At 39.0% G+C, this 17127-nt stretch overlaps 1 protein-coding gene across 8 annotated transcripts in view; it reads right to left on the bottom strand.

Moving 5' to 3' along the window:
* Positions 1–17127, bottom strand: part of MED13L (mediator complex subunit 13L) — a 211102-nt gene that overhangs the window by 158207 nt on the left and 35768 nt on the right. For 3 of the 8 annotated variants that reach the window (XM_068654318.1, XM_068654312.1, XM_068654313.1), the window contains one exon: positions 13762–13999. In XM_068654318.1, the coding sequence (XP_068510419.1) occupies position 13762 (1 nt within the window). In that variant the 5' untranslated portion in view covers positions 13763–13999. Of the gene's footprint in view, positions 1–13761; positions 14000–17127 lie in introns of those variants that run through there. The other 5 variants (XM_068654319.1, XM_068654316.1, XM_068654314.1 and 2 more) reach the window with 4 other exon arrangements.

The following is a 17127-nucleotide window of genomic DNA, read 5'->3' as shown; positions in this document are numbered from 1 at the left end:
CTTAAGACAAGACCAGGCAGAACTCCAGAAAGGGAGGAGTTAGGAGTCCGAGTACTACAGTGCACTTCTTTTGAAACTAAGCACAGCCTCACAGGCGAAACATTTTTCTTCCCACTTTCCACGCCTTAACTGCAGTTTCCAGAAAGAAGTAATAAAAAATTATGCTTACTAGAGTCTGGTTTAGTTTAAGAAGCAGGGGGGATGGAAGGGCATCGTTCAGTCTTTCCAAATGGACTGAGAGCTCAGCGAGAGCTTTACAGACAGCTGGGTCCGTGGGCATCTGTCTGAGGCTGCCCATTTCCAGGGATTGCCTCTCCCAAGAAGCGAACGTCTCCAGAGAGCGCTCTGGAACACGTCGCTGCTCCTTCCTCTCAGCATTACCTCATCTGTTCATTAGCTCCTGAACAAACTGTTTCCCAAAGAATGGGAAAGAAAACAGACAACTGCAAACTCCTCCATTTGGACTGCGAACTCTTCTGAGTATAAAGTGCAGCTCAATGTCTGGGCACAGTCCAAGACAAGATGGATCAGAGACTTGGAGCTGGGAGCACCAGCAAGCAAGCAGATGAGGAAACAAGGATGTAGACAATACTGCAGCAAGGTTTCAAAGTATTTTTAGACTGTCCTATTAAATAACGCAGCATTTCACTTACCCAAAACCTTTTTTTATATTGCTGAATTACAAAGAAGTCATACCTCCAATACACAGCTCCTGCACACACAACCTAACACTGCGTTACTGCAATCTCCAGGAAGAAATGCAGTTCTTATGGTGACACTCACTGCAATATACAGCACAAAGGTCGAGCTGCACAAACATTCAGAGATCACTAAGAAAAGCAGCATATGAAAGTCTCTACAGAACTCCAGTTTGGTTTGTAGCATTGCTAGTTCTTCATGAGCACTACACAACATTAAGCAACCTGGAAAACCATGAAGTATCTTTAGGAGAATTAATCTCATACCACTTCTCCTTTAAGCACCTGAAGCATATACATTTGGAATGAAAACCACCATAATTATTACGTTTTTGTTTGGTTGTTTTTTTAAATTCACTACCAATGACAAAGATGGATGTTAGACCAGAGCAGAGAAGCAGCAGATGTACGTTCAGAAATCTGATGAAGATCGTCCACAGCTGTAGGACTTGAGCAACAAAGCTAGATTAAGATCCTTTCCATCTCAATAAGAACTCTAGTTGGATATTTCATATTCTTCAAAATAATCATCTGCAGATAATGATCTATCTAATAATATTCTCAAATACTACTGTGTTTGAATTGACCTGTTGAACTTAAAATTGAACGAGACTTCCTTTTCCCTGAAGACAGAAGCGTAGCAGCCTCTCAAGTTCTCTATTTATTCTGAAGTGATTTTTTGGTATGAAAAGGAGATAACTGTCCATATTAGCAGTTTAAGAGTAGTAGCATATTCACCGGTTACTTTAACAAACAAGGAATGAAGGGGAACCTTTATATTACAGGTGTTGAATTACTTGCACCTCTTTTGCATCAACAAAAAAAATCTTATTTTCCTAATTGCTCTCATTATGTTACAATAATGAACGTCTTACTTTGCCTTTTAAAGAAAATCAGAGTTGTACTAGCAATTAAGGGCTGCTATGGAGAGCAACAGAATCCTTAACTTAGTTTGAAGGAGCCATTAGCCCTGCCTATATGCAAAATGAAATGCTAGCAAAAAAAATTACATCCAGCACTGAGTCATGAAAATGCAATCTTTCAATAAGCCAACTGCACATTACAAAAAGTCAAAGTAAACACATAAAACTTTTGTCAGACAAATTCCTCTTGATTCCCAGGCACATTTGGGAATACCACTGGAAAAAGCAGGATTTTCAGTTAAGCTTTTCATTATTCTATCCCAACCCAACACAGTCCAGCTCTGTATCCACTACTTCACCAGAGCAGAGAACTTCAATCAAATACAAAAGCCGTACTTGCTTTATAACCACACCGTTTATTACCATGATATTATCAAAAATAGCATCATATTCACATGGGAGAGAAGAAAAAGATGACAGAGGGAGATGCACACTTCCCCCTCATTTATCTTATGGAACAGATTTCAGTGAATCTTGTTAACATATGTTACAAAATATTGCATGGAATAAATCTTATTGAGCTTCGAAGAGACCAAGAGATTCAACTTCCATTCCGCAATTGGCCAACCAACTCCCAGAACCATAAACACATTAAGACTGTAAGCTCTCCCGTTCCCCCTGTAGTCACAGTAATAATCTTCATACTTACCATTTCTTTAGAAATCATTATGAAATATATATAAATGGCTTGAAGAATTACAAGTGAAAAAAAATACAATGCTATGATTTGAACTTCCCCTCAGCTGTTAAAAGTGTTATTTACATTTCAGAGGAGAGAAAACAACTACTATGTCATCAAACAAGTCAAATTATTTTAAAAGGATTTTGGGGAAAAAAGACATTTATTTCCAAATAAATTAACAAAAAGTGAACATTTCTGTACAGTTACAGAAAATGATTCAACAGCAACGTATGTCACAAATACATATAAAGGACAAAAATGTTCCTTTGGTAATTCCCCATCTGCAAGCCACTGCTTGTCACAAAGTTTTCTGACAAACAAAAAGTAATCATGCTTTTGAAAAAAAAAAAAAAAAACACTGACTCTTTTTAAGGTGCATTCCTGCCCATCACACAATCATTAAGATCTCAGTAAAAGATTTCTTATTAAGAAATAATAGAAATTAGCCTCCATAGTTGCAGTAAGAAGGGCGTAAGTAAGAGAGAGAAAAGTGAAAACTCCCTCAGACGGAAAGGTCTGCTATATTTTACTTTTCCTGTTATGCTACCTACAATGGGAAAGCCAAACTGCCTTTGGTAAGCTGCTGCCAAATGCACTACTTTGCCAGCACATTACAGCGCGATGCGCTTCCTAAGGAAGCAGCTCAACGGGGAACACGGCCACTGGTAGCTCTGCAGTGCAACCTCAAATTCTCACCAACTTGAATTAAGCTTCCTGACACCAGCAAAGGAGTTTAGACCTGTGAACAATTATTCCCCTCTCTCCAGAAGAGGATCCTCTTACCCTGCACAGATTGATGTCCTCTTGAGCATCACCCACGTGCTGTCATAAATGCCCCAAACCCTTGGGGTGACAGGGAAATAATTAGGTGAGACTTGCCCAGACAACTCCAGCAGGCAGACATCAGCTCGTGCTGCGTGCCAAAGAGGAAAACCCCAAACCTGGTGCCAGCCTGCCCTGGGAAATTTCTCCGTAAGAACCATGTAATATAGGTCCATTTTGAAAAGCAACCCAAAGCATCAAGTTTTATGAGGCTGCTTTTGATTGCTTGTTTTTAAAAACAGGGCATGAGTCAGGACACTGAGAGCTATACTATTCTCACCGTTACGAGGCCAGCAGGTACTCGTGATGCTCTCTGCACTCCACGTGGAGTCAGGGTCCACAGAACCCTGGATGAGGAAGGCCCATCACCACTCCTCAACCTTGTCACAGAGCACATATTCAGGAGATCCCAAAAAAATGTTTGTTGACCAGTCTCAGACTTGTAAAACACACAATTTTGCCTACCACGTTCACTGGCAGGATCTTCCAGAACTCTGCAACTCTGACATGAGACCATTTGTTAGCACAGACATTCTCTTCTGTTTCTAGAAGAATTCTGGCCAAATGCAGACACTTTCCCAAATTTCTTTTCCATGTGTAAATGTGTACATACAATAATCATCACCCCTCACCTTATCTCAGCTCCTTCATAAGACAACAAATCTTTCTGGATTCTGCATCATGGAAGTTTCCACATCTATGATGGCAGCTACCAGGACCGTATGCAATAATCTAGGTGCATTTTTACTAATCTCTGGTCCCGAACACAAAAGCATCTAAGTCAACCTGAAACACCTTTTTAATTCACAAGATTACATCAGCCTTTTTCCACAAAGGCATTGCCCCAGCATTCCTGTCAGGGCAATTACCACCACCAACTTTTAATTCCTTCCCAGCGCCCTGCCTTTGAGGAGCACTTTCAACTGTATGAATGCATTACTTCTATTTTATCTCTGGAAATAAAAATGCAGCGTGGTCAAATTAAGGTGCAATTGTGGCCACATTACCATGTTACTCTGCAACATTACAGGCTATTCTGTTTTACTGTCACAGCAATCTTGATTCTTTTTGTAGAATTTATGGAAAATCTGCCTAATGAAACCCTCCATCCTACTTGGTAAAACTCCTCAAAAACTACCTTTTGGGATCACTAAACCTGTTTCTATTCCATTCACTACAGAATTCAATTCCATAAAGAAAAACCCTAATGGTATCGTCCCATTTTTGTCCTAATGACATGATAAATCTCCTCCCATTCAGGCAGTTCCTTCCCTTAGTCACACCTTGCGACCAGTCTGAGATGCACAATGGGGCAAACTGGGAAAGGGATGCTCTCCCATTCAGTAACTAGCTGGCGCTGGAGTGAGCCAAGAGGAATCCAATCATCCCACCAGCTCTTGGCAGAGCTGTTACTGCTCGCTATGAGCTGCTGCACACACGTGCACCAGCACCACTGTGCAAGGATCAGTGAGGATTTACCTCTACACTCCACTGCCCAGCCCTCCCATCTCCAAGACCTTACTGTAAAACTCAAGGCTGGGAATCACAGATTGAACAGCCCCAATCAGTACTTTACTACTTTGTTGCTTCCTCTCCCTCTTATTCTGTATTTCTAATACTCAAATGCACAAGTTCCCAGACCTTCCACTGAACCCTCCTCATTGTGGAAGGGAAATTTATTCTTTTAAATATAAAGTTGCCGTGCACTTGCCACATTGTTTAAAAACACATTGTTTAGAGCACTAAGAATGCAAGCATATCCCAGTAGTGTGCCTTTCCTCTATTGTATGCTTTTCCTTCAAATTATTTAAGTGGTAACTACTGAAAGCCAATTTAGCATTGTTTTGCTGGAAGTTCCAATTGCCATTATAGGAATGACTGCAACACACAGGTTTTTGGTTTGTTTTTAAACAGGAAGCTTCAACTTCACTAACAGCAGAACTCCACCTATTTGTCTTCCCACTGAAACCCACAATTCTCATGAGCAAGAAACAAAGGTAAGAATTCAGCTTTGTCCTTAAGCTACCTATGTACTACAACTCAACTGTTTTGTGCTTGCTCCTCCCCCTAATTCCATGCAAGAGTATTTTTTATTTGTGTATTTATGGCATGCTGATTTGGAAATGATGTATTATAACCATACCATGCCCTGTAGTTTCAAATAAACCTCAGGAAACAGACTTCACGTTCAAAAACCTTCATTCTCGTTGTACCACATTGCTTCTCAGATTTCAGGGCTGCTCACTGACACGATGAACTATATATCAAATCTTTTACTTTCAAATTGCTATATGTACACTTTTAGGTATCGAATGGACTTTAAGACAGATTACCGTCAAATCCATGGATAAGTAAATGCACGTGTATAATTAAGTCCATTCAAAATGACTTGCCAGCTTGAGGATAAAAATTGTGTATCGAGATTTATAACCTTTAATAGGAGTGTTAAAATAAAGCAAGTAACTTTTATGTAATGGAAAACATACCTCCTTAAAGAGAAAGCAGGGGTTAACTTCAGAAGAGTCATGGTTCCATGTTGTGACTTTGCAATGCAGCGGCATGTATATATATATATATATATATATATATATATATATATATATATATATATATATATATCACTAAAAGTTCATTAATTATTCCATGTATTGCTTTGCAATAATGCAAGTGTATGTTTATATGGTTGTTTTCAAAAAAAAGCATTTCTTTTTTTTTTTTTTTTTTTTAAAAGGATGAGATTTTCCAGTAAAGTTTACCCTGCATTCTTAGGATTACCCAGTACATGAAAATACAAACATCAGTAATGAGCTCTATTAATGTAGATTTCACTTCAAGCTAACTTAGATTTACTTCACACAGTTAAGTGAGTTCATTTCACTGGAAAAAAAAAAAAAAAAAAAGATTCCCTGAAGCAAAAACCATCAACTACTGTGGATGATATTGCCCAACACATTGCTGAAAAATAAATTCGTCTGATTGGATTTTTCTATTTTCCCCCCTCAAGCAGCACTTTTAAAAATACAATCTTTTAATGATTGTTTAATTTTCATATAACTAGAATATAAATCCTTTACATACTGCTTTGCTGCAGCTGCAGCATAATGTCTCATTTTTCATGGAAAAAAACTAATTACGTGGTTCACTGAGTTGCCTGTGGTAACACATCAATTTTATTTACATTCAAAAGTTGGACTTCAGTTTGGTCTCAACACTCTTGTTAATTCCAAGCACATTTTATACAAAAGTTCGCTCCAATTCCCTAGTAATACCTCACTCCAGCTTTTATTTGAAAGAAGTTCTGAGCTATTATGATCTTGGCTTTGAATTTCCAACACTTTTGGACACTACCAAGTTTGTAGCACCAATTCTGTTCTGCCCCTAGACATACACTATTTCCTATGGAGCCTAGACTCAGTGAAAAAGTCCTGCAAAAGAATCAATGAATGATCACCATGGAATACAGCTAGTATGGTTTCACAATAAATGCCAATTATTTGCAGGTAGTGTGAAGGTAAGTTGAGTGAAAATGTTTATATGCATGTTCAAAAAAGTTACTTAATAGCAGTTATTTAATAACTGACAATAATTAAAGATTAGTTATTCAGAATTTCAACTATTTCAACTGAATTGAGATTATATTTTGAAAGCAGGAGAACTAAGTAAAGAAAGAAGTTATAATGTCCAGTAGAGAATTTATTGGTTTTACCTTCCACCATATTTCCTTTATACTTTTTTTTTTGTCTGTTAGCAGTAAAATCACCAAGTTCTCAAGTATGAAAATATTTAAAAAGCTAATTCTCAGGACAGAGGGAAAATAGGAAGTGTTCAGCTCTTTTACACAGCCCTTAGGTCAATTTCATTTTTCTCATTACAGTTTAGGCCAGGGTATTGCAGACTGTAAAAAGGGGAAAAAGGTGGAATTTTAAAATGGTATGCTGCTGACTAGAATCGATAATGAATTCATGACTGCCATATGTATTCATTTGATGCTACTCTAAGCACTGAGATTCACTGTTAATGTTCAGAGGAAAACCACAGAAGAAAAGAACTAAAGAAAAATAAAGCGTGATTTGATGTCTAGATGGAAGGGTCAGATCTGATTCCTTCACACAACCCATACGCTGGCTGTCTATAATCATAAACCAATTTTCAAGCAGAAATGAGGAAGAAGCTGGGGTAGAGGAAAGAATATTTGTTTAAAAAAAATAAAACAGACTAAAATGAAGACATTTTGTCCAGACACAATAAGGCTCTTGTCAACTTCTTCTCTATAAAAGGAGTTGACACTTTCCCATGAAGCAATTCCTTAATCCCAAATGATGGCATAATAACCTCATTTCAAATGCCTCCTTAAAAGAAAAAGTTTATTTTGTCTAAGCTAAACTTCAACTGGCAATCACCGGACACCAATTAACAGTGTCAAATATAAGGGTCACAGAACAATTCTGCAAGCTGAGAAAGTTTGAATTCACTCCTAAATCCTATCTTCTTCTCTGAAAGATTTTTTTAAAAGTTTAACTTTGTTTTCCTGTCTCTGGAAATAATCTATGCTAGGCAATTAAGAAAATGCAAATAGCTTACCGTATTGAAAGTAACGAGCCCAGAAACTTTTAAGTAACTTAATATTCCAACAAAGTCTTGTGTCATATGAACCTACTTGTTAATTCCACTCTCAGCTCAAGAGCTGGCAATTAACCATTCTCAGATTTAACTTCAAATTATTAATAAGTGGTACTCAGCTGCTTGATATTAGAAGCTGCCTTTCAAATAAAAAGCCTTCAAAAATACTTCCATGCCAGATTCCTTCTATTCCTTGTTGGTAAGCTGCCTTTCCATGTAGTAGTTGCTCTCCTTCCAAATAATACTGTGCCTGACAACAGTCATGAATTTTATGTGTTTTAGAGTACGCAAAACAACTCACTGTAATGCATGTTCCATGCTGGTATGTTCTTCAGCTGAGCCCACCAAAGCAGGGAACAAGGAGATAACCTGTTGGCCATTTCAAAGAAGCATCAAAGCCAGCCATGATGCAAGCTGACACTCCCTTCTTTCCCACCTTCAGTTATTTATAAGCTTGCAACACAGTGGAATATTTAAGAGCATTTTCATTAAAAGCGGTATTATTAATCTGTATACCCATTGTGCAGGAATTGGTGCTTATTCCCTATTTTATGCATTACTTCACACATTCAGACAGACAGGAATATCTTATTCAATATTTAGCACTACACAGCAGCTAAGAATGTATTTCATTATACCCCTGAAAGTCTTCCCCATTCCTTAAAACTATAGTAAGTCACAGTACCTTGAAAGAACCCTAAGTAGGGTTCTAAGTAAATCCAGATTGAGATAGAAAGTAAATAAGAATTCTCACTGCTTCTACATCTTTTTTTACATTAACAGGAACAAAGAAGTTTACAAATTACATGTTTTCCTTTTAATTCCTACTAAACACTGAAAAACACAATGTACTCAAATCCTCTGAAATAGGAGATTTTAAACCTGTACATCTTCACCAATAAAATTAACTTCAAAAACTCTAAGTTAACAAGCCAGCATCAAGAATCCTATCCAGCTGCAGTAAAAACACCTGAACTGAGCTCTGACAAGTTATTCCTCTCCAGAGCCACAGGTGGAAACATACAACTTACATCTACCCATCAGCAGCCTGAACAGAGAAATAGCTGAAATTAAGTCTGGACCCCAGCTGTATGGTCGAATATGGACACCTTAAGAAGTCCTTCCCACAGCTAACAATTTTTCTCTCCACATTTATCAGCACATGGGATTACAACTGTGTCAGTCCAGCACAGCAACAATTCAGGAACCGGAAAAAGCTGAAACACCACATTTTTCCTGTCACAGATCAGATTTTGACTACGTTTTCAAACTTAGCAAGCTGTGAATATTCTTTAAAAAATAAAAAAAATTACTCCTTCCTGAAAGATTTACCCAATTTACACCAAGTAATCTTCTTCGTAAAAGTTTCCATCAAAATCTTGCCACGTATCTATCCTATTACAAAGGTTAGTGGTATCTTTTGGGGGAATTACCTCCACCCATTCAACACATCAAATGCAAAATATAGAATACATTTAAAAAAAGGGACTGACAAAAAAAAATTCAACCCACAGAAGACTAGTATGTCATATACACTGCGTCCACTTCAAAAGCTCTTCTCCTTGCAAGAGAACAGTGGCATGGAAAGCAACATCCATCTCATCTAAGGGAAAGTTGTCTCTAAGTAAATCTGAAATGAGAGCAGGTCAACAGCTATTGCAACACTTCCAAGATGACTAACGTCCCAAGAGTAGCAAAATGCTAAAACTGCATTTATTCTCTCTCAACAGGCTTGGTACTGTTGAGCATCTATTTTGGAGCCGTATGAAGAAGCCCCTAACACAATGTGGTGTTTTCATCCACCGATGAGTGCTGGGGGTTTCCTCATCGATGCCCCAAGTTCCTCCAATTGGTTTGTCGGCATGGGTAGCTCCACAGAGGAGCATGTTATGGCAATCCCAAATACCTACCAGGATCAAACAGTGATTTTAGGCAAACAAGCTATTAACCTGGAAGTTCTTTAAATGAAACCGCATCCTCTCAAACACCTCGAATCTTAGTTTTTCGTTTTCATGGGTGCTGCCTAACAATTTGGGAGACTTCCACAGCCCCTCCCCTAGGGTCACGCTTACAAGTCCACAGAACTCCTTTCTCATTAGAGAGGCACGTCTTAATCTCTGCATTATTTCTGACCATTCAGGCATTCTCTGCCACAGATGCAACCTACAAAACAGAATATATCCATAAGCTCAATATGCAGATTACAAATTTATCGACTAAACTGTCAGACAAAAAGGGTGTTTAAAATGTCAGATGCAAGTACTCTTAGCAAAAAGAAAGCAAGCAACTAACAAAGAAACAATTACCACCTGCTTACAATCTAAGTGGAATGCACAGGGTACAAGAAAAAAAAACAACAAAAAATAAAAACAGGAGTCAAGTATAAATTCTCTACAGTGCTCCAGATGGCATTTGGTCACCAAATGCAAATGAGAGCACTGCAACTTGCAAATCTACAACTTTGCTGTCAAAAAACGTGCCAACAGTAAGATACTACCTCTCTCCATTTATTTCTCATGTAGAATTTACAAAAAATATTTTAGTGGGAAACAGCACAGCAGCTGTAACACTTGTCAAACCTCTTCAGGCAGTAATACCATTAAACAGCATTTCTCCTTGGGAAAACACTGCTTTCACAAATCAGAACATTTCCAACTTCTTCAAACTTGTAAAATCACTCTGTTTTTTCCTCCACTTGGAGACCCCATACCAATTATCTTCTTTCACTTGGGACAGACTAGAGATCTTCCATCTTCTTTCTACCAATTTAGAATTCAATCAAAATAAACAAAACTGAACAGCTGAGGCTGGCAGGAAAGAGAAGTGTAGGAGTATGTGCAAGACACACCCATGAGCACTATCTACTTCACAGCTGCCTAGCTAATCTAGCTGCTTAACTCATCCAGAGCTGTTCTACAAATAATTGTTTTTACTTAATCTTCCATGACAGTCTTTAATTATCTACACAGTTTTGGAAAGCTGCTGCATAAACAATTGTTGGTAGTCGTGTCTGTTTGTAACTTCTAAAGTTGTCTTCGCTACGACTATTTGGAATTCTTGCTATATTAAAGACAGACTGCTGGTTCCAAAATTATCTTGAATGTTAGATAAGGCAATCCACATGCAGACGCAAAACTAAGAGGTGTTTCTGAAAGAGAAATCTCAGTATAGACTTCTCATTTGCTAAGCCTAAGTACTGAATGTAATGTATCATTAAAGTGTGGGGCTGCTTTCTTCAGATAAATCAGTAATTTCAATCTCTACTTGAATAAACAGAAGTATTAAAGTTGGCACTATATTTTTATTACCCTAATTTCACTTTCGAAACACAAGTCCTAAGCAGAAAACAAGAAATTCAGAACTGCGAACAACTTCATATTCAGGAAGAATTTGTGATCTTATGAACAACTGTTACATCCTAGAGCTCACATATAATAAAGGCAGGACTGGTAAAGCAGCAAGTTGCAGATAGAGTACAATCTTCCATTGGAATTCAGTTTCAGATTTCTGGGACCTGTGCTCTTAAATGCACACGTGCAATCACAAAAGTAAAGCCCTGCTCACTAAACTAGCAAGTTACTGACCACAGTGACAATCCAACCCGTATGAATGAGATTTTAAACTACTATAGTTTATTTTATGGCTAAGCTATACTAAAAAAACATAATATTCTAGTACGGCTCAGCTGACAGGCAAGTCTATTAGTATACTCACTAACTTATTTTCCTTTTGTATGCCAAAATGCAAAAATCTTTTATATTTTCGAGAGCTGAGGAAACTAAACTGTATTTTCAAAACAAGGAAACTAATTTTAGCTTTCTAGTATTTCAGTACTGTGATCTACTTATAAAATAATAACCAAAATAGCCTCGTGTATTATGCCTTGCTTTTGCAGGAAATATTCAACAGTGTCCTTTGTCATATTTCAAGGAATCAATGTACATAAATGCCTCATTTTGCCAATCAGATGTTCAATATTTCATCAATAAGGATGTTTGAATTGTAAAAAAAAAAACTGCTGAAACAGAACAGCTCTATCACAAGCAATTTTATTTCAATTATAATGTATTTCATTCCCCTGAATGAATCACGCTTAGTCCTCCTTTCTCTAACTCCAAACTCGACTTCACATCTCTTCACCTCCCTCTACACAGTCCTTCCTCCAGACATTACTTTATCATTGAGCGATCTTTACTTCAATGTTCTTTCAAATTGAAGCCGTGTTGTTGTGCAAGGGCAGACATACCTTTTCCAGTACAGCTGGCTGTGGTGTTTGTGAAATACACCAAGCTCAGACTATTTTTCATTTATGTGGTACTGCTGCAGTCGACACTTCACAAAGCAGTGCTCTGGCAGCCAATTTTCAGCTTTAATTCCATTTATAAGTTTTGGTATCGAAGGCTCCAGCCTTCAAAACATTTTGGATCAGGCAGAAATGAGTCAAAGCGATGCCACTCACCACTTGTTATACTCTGTCCTGTGCTATGCTCAAGCAGGTTCAGCTACTCAAACATTTAAATGCTTCACCATACTGTTATTACTGGGTGCAGCATTATATTATTCTAACCAAAATTTTAGATCCAAATAAACTGTATCAATTCACAACAGAAATAGAAGCCACAGCCTCCAACTCCCCTTTAATAAAAAGACACTTCAGTCCCATATACTATATTTGAAATATTAAGTAAACTGGATTTCCCAAAGAGAAAAACATATATTATTAAAGCTTTGCTGGGCGCATAGAAATATTACCCATGCCTTCATTCAAAACAGGTGCCTCATAAAAAATTCACAGCGGTGGAATGGCTTAGTGCAGCACTTCGGAGCCATCTCTTTAATTATACATGAACACGCAGCTACCTGCATGAAATATGCCTAAAGATACATGGAAAGTGTTTCATATCTGATTTCACAGGCTATCTTACCAAACAAACAATCCAGTATTTGTGAAAATATGAAGTCTGTAACCATCTGAATATAGGTGGTTAGAGCAGGATTAATGAGGAAGAAAATGAACATACTATCAAGCAGAACCGAAACAGCATGAGGCAGAGGTGGGCAGATAACAGGCAACGAAAGCACACTTGACAAATACGATATGGTATATGCTAGAACTGACAAATCTTTATCACCAAGCAGCCAGAAGGTATGACAGGCTACAAGGATGAAAAGTTTGTTGCAAAACCCAAGGAACTGATCCTTGACCTTATACTATTATTAGTATTATTATTCCAGGACTGGTAAACTTTCACTGTTTTAATCTCAGACGAGACTAAATGAAAGTACTTATGGAGTCTTGTTAAATACCTTTTCAAAATTAGGAGTTTTCAGACAAACTAGGTCGATTCACAGCAACAATACGTAATTGAAAAGATGGACAGATGGATGGAATATGAATGTAGTCAAAACCAAAAAAGGTTTACATCAGGTGAAGTTAATTTTGTTCAGTCATTTTAAGGCTACATATTCTGGAAACAATGAGGACACTCAAGCATGAAACATACAGTCATGTAAACTTATTGCCACCTTTGTCCTACCTTCCTCTTTCTTTTATTACACTCACTTGTTGCAACTTGCCTCCATTTATGCTCAAACCCTGCAGCATGACCAACATTGCAAATTCTGACCTTGCAGAACCCCAGTGATTTACCTGTGGTGCCACGGAGTTCAGCTGACCCTGCAGGATAGGTATTTTGTTCCATCAACTATTACCTTATGCCAGAAATTTTTGTTTGTTCTTTGAACTAGAATTTACTCTAATTTTACAGTGCATCAGATTTCACGTGAATTTAGGAGAATATCCAATGCCAGTACCTAAGTTCAAGTCCTGTTTTGCATTTTATCTGCAGATCACTTGCACTGGAAAAGTCAATTTTATAAGTATTTTTTCCCTTTAGGTCTCAACATACAAGTTGGGACAAAATCGTATATGGTAGCTAGTTAAAGGCTTTAACAAGATTTTGATTTCCACTGAAAAAAATATAAATGAATCAAGAAGAAAGAAAGAACAACTTACTGTGCAGTTCCCGATGTATCACATCTACTAGGTTTGGTTCATCTCCCCACCAGAATATCCACAGTTCCTTACAATCCGGTTTGACGTCACGGCGCCACACACAAAGCAAGTTGGCCTGCAAGCAGCGGATGAAGCTGAGCAGAATTGGATCATCCTGTGCTGGGGCTGAAATGATAGGGCCACAGTCCCCATGACCTTCAAAATTGTACCTACGCCATTTGATGCCTGTGAGTTCAGCCTAAGGAAAGGAGAGAAAAAAAAAAGCCGTTAAATCATTTCATTTCAAAACGTAGTTATACTGTTTTGTTTCATTTCTTTGTTGTTTATTCCTAGAATTAAGCTCTAAGCAGCCAAATTTAAGAACTCCTCCTGTTCCCATATTTTCCCCTTTCTCATCCAAGGAAAAAAAAACAAAACACAATTTTAGAAACAGTACTGAATAGAAACCTGGCTTACCCTCCTTTCAGTTAGGTTTTACCACAACCAGACTTATTTTCAGCATTCCTAACCCGACTGTTATTTTACTGTAAAACAGGTTTAAAAACAAACACAAGGAGGAGGAATAAGGCCTGTTCCCTCATGCTGGTTGGAGGTTAAGTGATTTTGGCATCAGCCTGAAAGCTAGAAACTTGAAGATCACAAATAGCAGGTGATACAAGACATAACAACTGACTGATAGAAAATAGCATGAAACTAATTTCAGACTGTGATGTTTTACGTTTATCATGCACGCTTTTTATTTTTGTTTTTCTCATGTGAATGGGAGTGGAATAAGGATGGTTGCCATTTACTGTCTCTCGACCTCACAATATTGCGTTAGTTATCCAGAAAAAATAAAAAGAACAAGAAAATGGCCACCACACCTTCTGGGGAAGAGGTTCTTCTACAGAGGGTGAAAATCAGAAAGTCTGGAGGTATTCCACTGCCTAGCCAAGTGAAGAACCAACTACCAGAAAGGAAGAAACCAAAGTACTCAAATCATGAAAGAACTGGCAGCTGGAGACATGTTAGAGCCACAGTTCTTTTTCCCTTTGCATTTTTAGCAGCAGAGACTCATAGCTATCAAACATTGCTTCCCTTTGTTTCTGACTGCCAAACTACCACTTTTTTTTTTTTAAATTAATTTATCTCACCCTGCCCATCACACCCCTCCTTTTCCTTCCCCAGCCCACTGGCCTGGCTCCCACCCTCCTTTTCCTGCACTCCCCATCCAGCCCCACACTGCTGCTGCTCCATCCTTGCTCTCCACCTCCTGCTGCCCCCAGAGCCTGCCCAGGACACAAGCAGGAGCACTCACTCCTGTGAGGACCATTGCCAAAGACAGCAGCAGTATGTCTGTGCTCCGTGTCCACAGTGGGCTTGTATTCTAGTTTCTAGCCCATGTTACCTCGTTCTCACTGCTGTTACTACCTTTACTGCTTCATTGAAAGCATTCACACCCTCCACTTTACTGCTCAGAAATAGCCAGTGCACTCAGCTTGCAAATGGTCCTACAGGAAAAGCCAGCTGGTCTGCAGGAGCAAGCTGCAAAAGCTCAAATATAGCAACTACCCCCTGACAAGAGGAGTCATTGCCAGGCAGAAGAGGAGAGGCGCAGCAGTGGAAACACTAGCTGCAGGAATGGAGCGTCCCCCAGCAAGCAGTAAGTTAGGCAAGGAATGCCTGCTATTTAGATGTAGCTTTTCTCTGGGCGGTACATATGGGGAATGTGAACAAGAAAGAGGGACAAGTTTTAGTCCTAAAGAAAACAAGAGACTTGCAAGTCACATGTGCCTCCTCCGCACAAGGATGCTTTGCCTACTGGTCTACACCACACGCTGTGTATCGCATACACAGAGATCCCTGTTTTCAAGTCCACAAATTTACTTTATTATCCATTTTTAAAAGTCTTTTGCTGCAATAACTGGAAGCAGGCTGTTACCTGTTAACGAGCTGGCTGCTAGTTGGCTGCTGAGGAGCTAAAGGTGACATTCATCATACCGACAACATAGGCAGAAAGTGCTGAAGTTCCTTTGGCCTTACAGATATATCCAGTAAAAGTTTCCATCATTGTCTGCAAGCTGCCTGGCACAGCAGGGGTCTCATCTGTGACCAAAGCTCCTGGGACTGCACCTCAGGGAAAGTTTTTTGCACACAGGAGCGCAGCAGTGGCCCTCACGGGGAATGGGACAGCCAACATCAAGTGAAGTTGCCCATATTCTTTGCACATTCCTATGAAATTGGTAATCCTCACTCCCACACTGCTACCACCCTGTATTGGGGCAGCAGAACGCCAACTGGTGTGAAACCACAGCAAGCAGCAGAGTCCCCACGCTGGGGATTTTCCCCAAGCAGCACTGCCACACCGGGCTCACAGAGATGCTGCCCCACTCAGAGAGGTACAGAGCGATGGAAAATCAAATTACAAGAGGGGCACAGCATGCAGGGCACGCTCCTGGCACAAGAAAGGGCACAGGAGACCAGGAAGAAGATGCAAACAGAAAGGCCAAAAATCTATTTTTTCCACAGTAGGCTGCTGTGTAGTGCTGGAATACCTCACACATTACATAATACTCTAAAAGAAAATACTTAGGCACGCTGCTCCAAAACATCTGCATCTGTTCTACACAGATCCCTACCTACAGCTTAGAAGAGCAACATGTAGAGCTCCTGAAACACGGCAGTGGCTACTGCCACAAGTCACAAAGCCTCAAAGATCAGTGCCAGCACAGGCAACCCAGATAAAAATTTACTTCAGATGTTTATGTTATAATCCTCTAGAAACATACAGTAGGTCACAAAGAACATGGAACAGGAGGATAACAAAAGAAAGAAGTTACTCAACAGCACCACACGCTTGATCAACACAGCAACAACCAGAGATCAGCTGTGTGGAACAGCAGACAAGGTCCTACACAGCTTTCTAGTAGCTCAGGGGTATCAACCTGTGATTCCCCATCCATGCCGTTGATGAAATACAGTTAAGAGCACAGATGCAGCTCTCATGGCTTCTAATTTAATTCTACACTAACACATTTCTGGAGCATTTAACTCTGCAGACTGAGGGATGACTTTGTGCTGGAGCTAACCAGGACCACTAGCAAGCACCCATGTTAAAAAAAAAAAAACACGTAAGAAAAGGCAGGCAAGGACTGGGGGTTTGGAAGTTAGCAGCATCAAATATCATCTCAGACATGCCATTTCCTGGTCAAAGCAGCAGAGATGCTGCTTAGTGCATTTATTTGGATACATCTGTTTCTGCTTACATTTTTAATAGGTAAGCACCAATAGTAATCCCTTGAAGCTTACCGATTTTGTCCCTGAGTTTAATTAAAACTGATTTCAAGAGAAGATCTGAATCCAGAAGTAGTACACATTAGGAGATTG

Source organism: Anas acuta, chromosome 17 (genome assembly GCF_963932015.1).
Source record: "Anas acuta chromosome 17, bAnaAcu1.1, whole genome shotgun sequence".
Taxonomy (NCBI): Eukaryota; Metazoa; Chordata; class Aves; order Anseriformes; family Anatidae; genus Anas; species Anas acuta.
The sequence above is the reverse complement of the archived record's forward strand: the minus strand, read 5'-3'. Positions and strand labels throughout refer to the sequence as shown.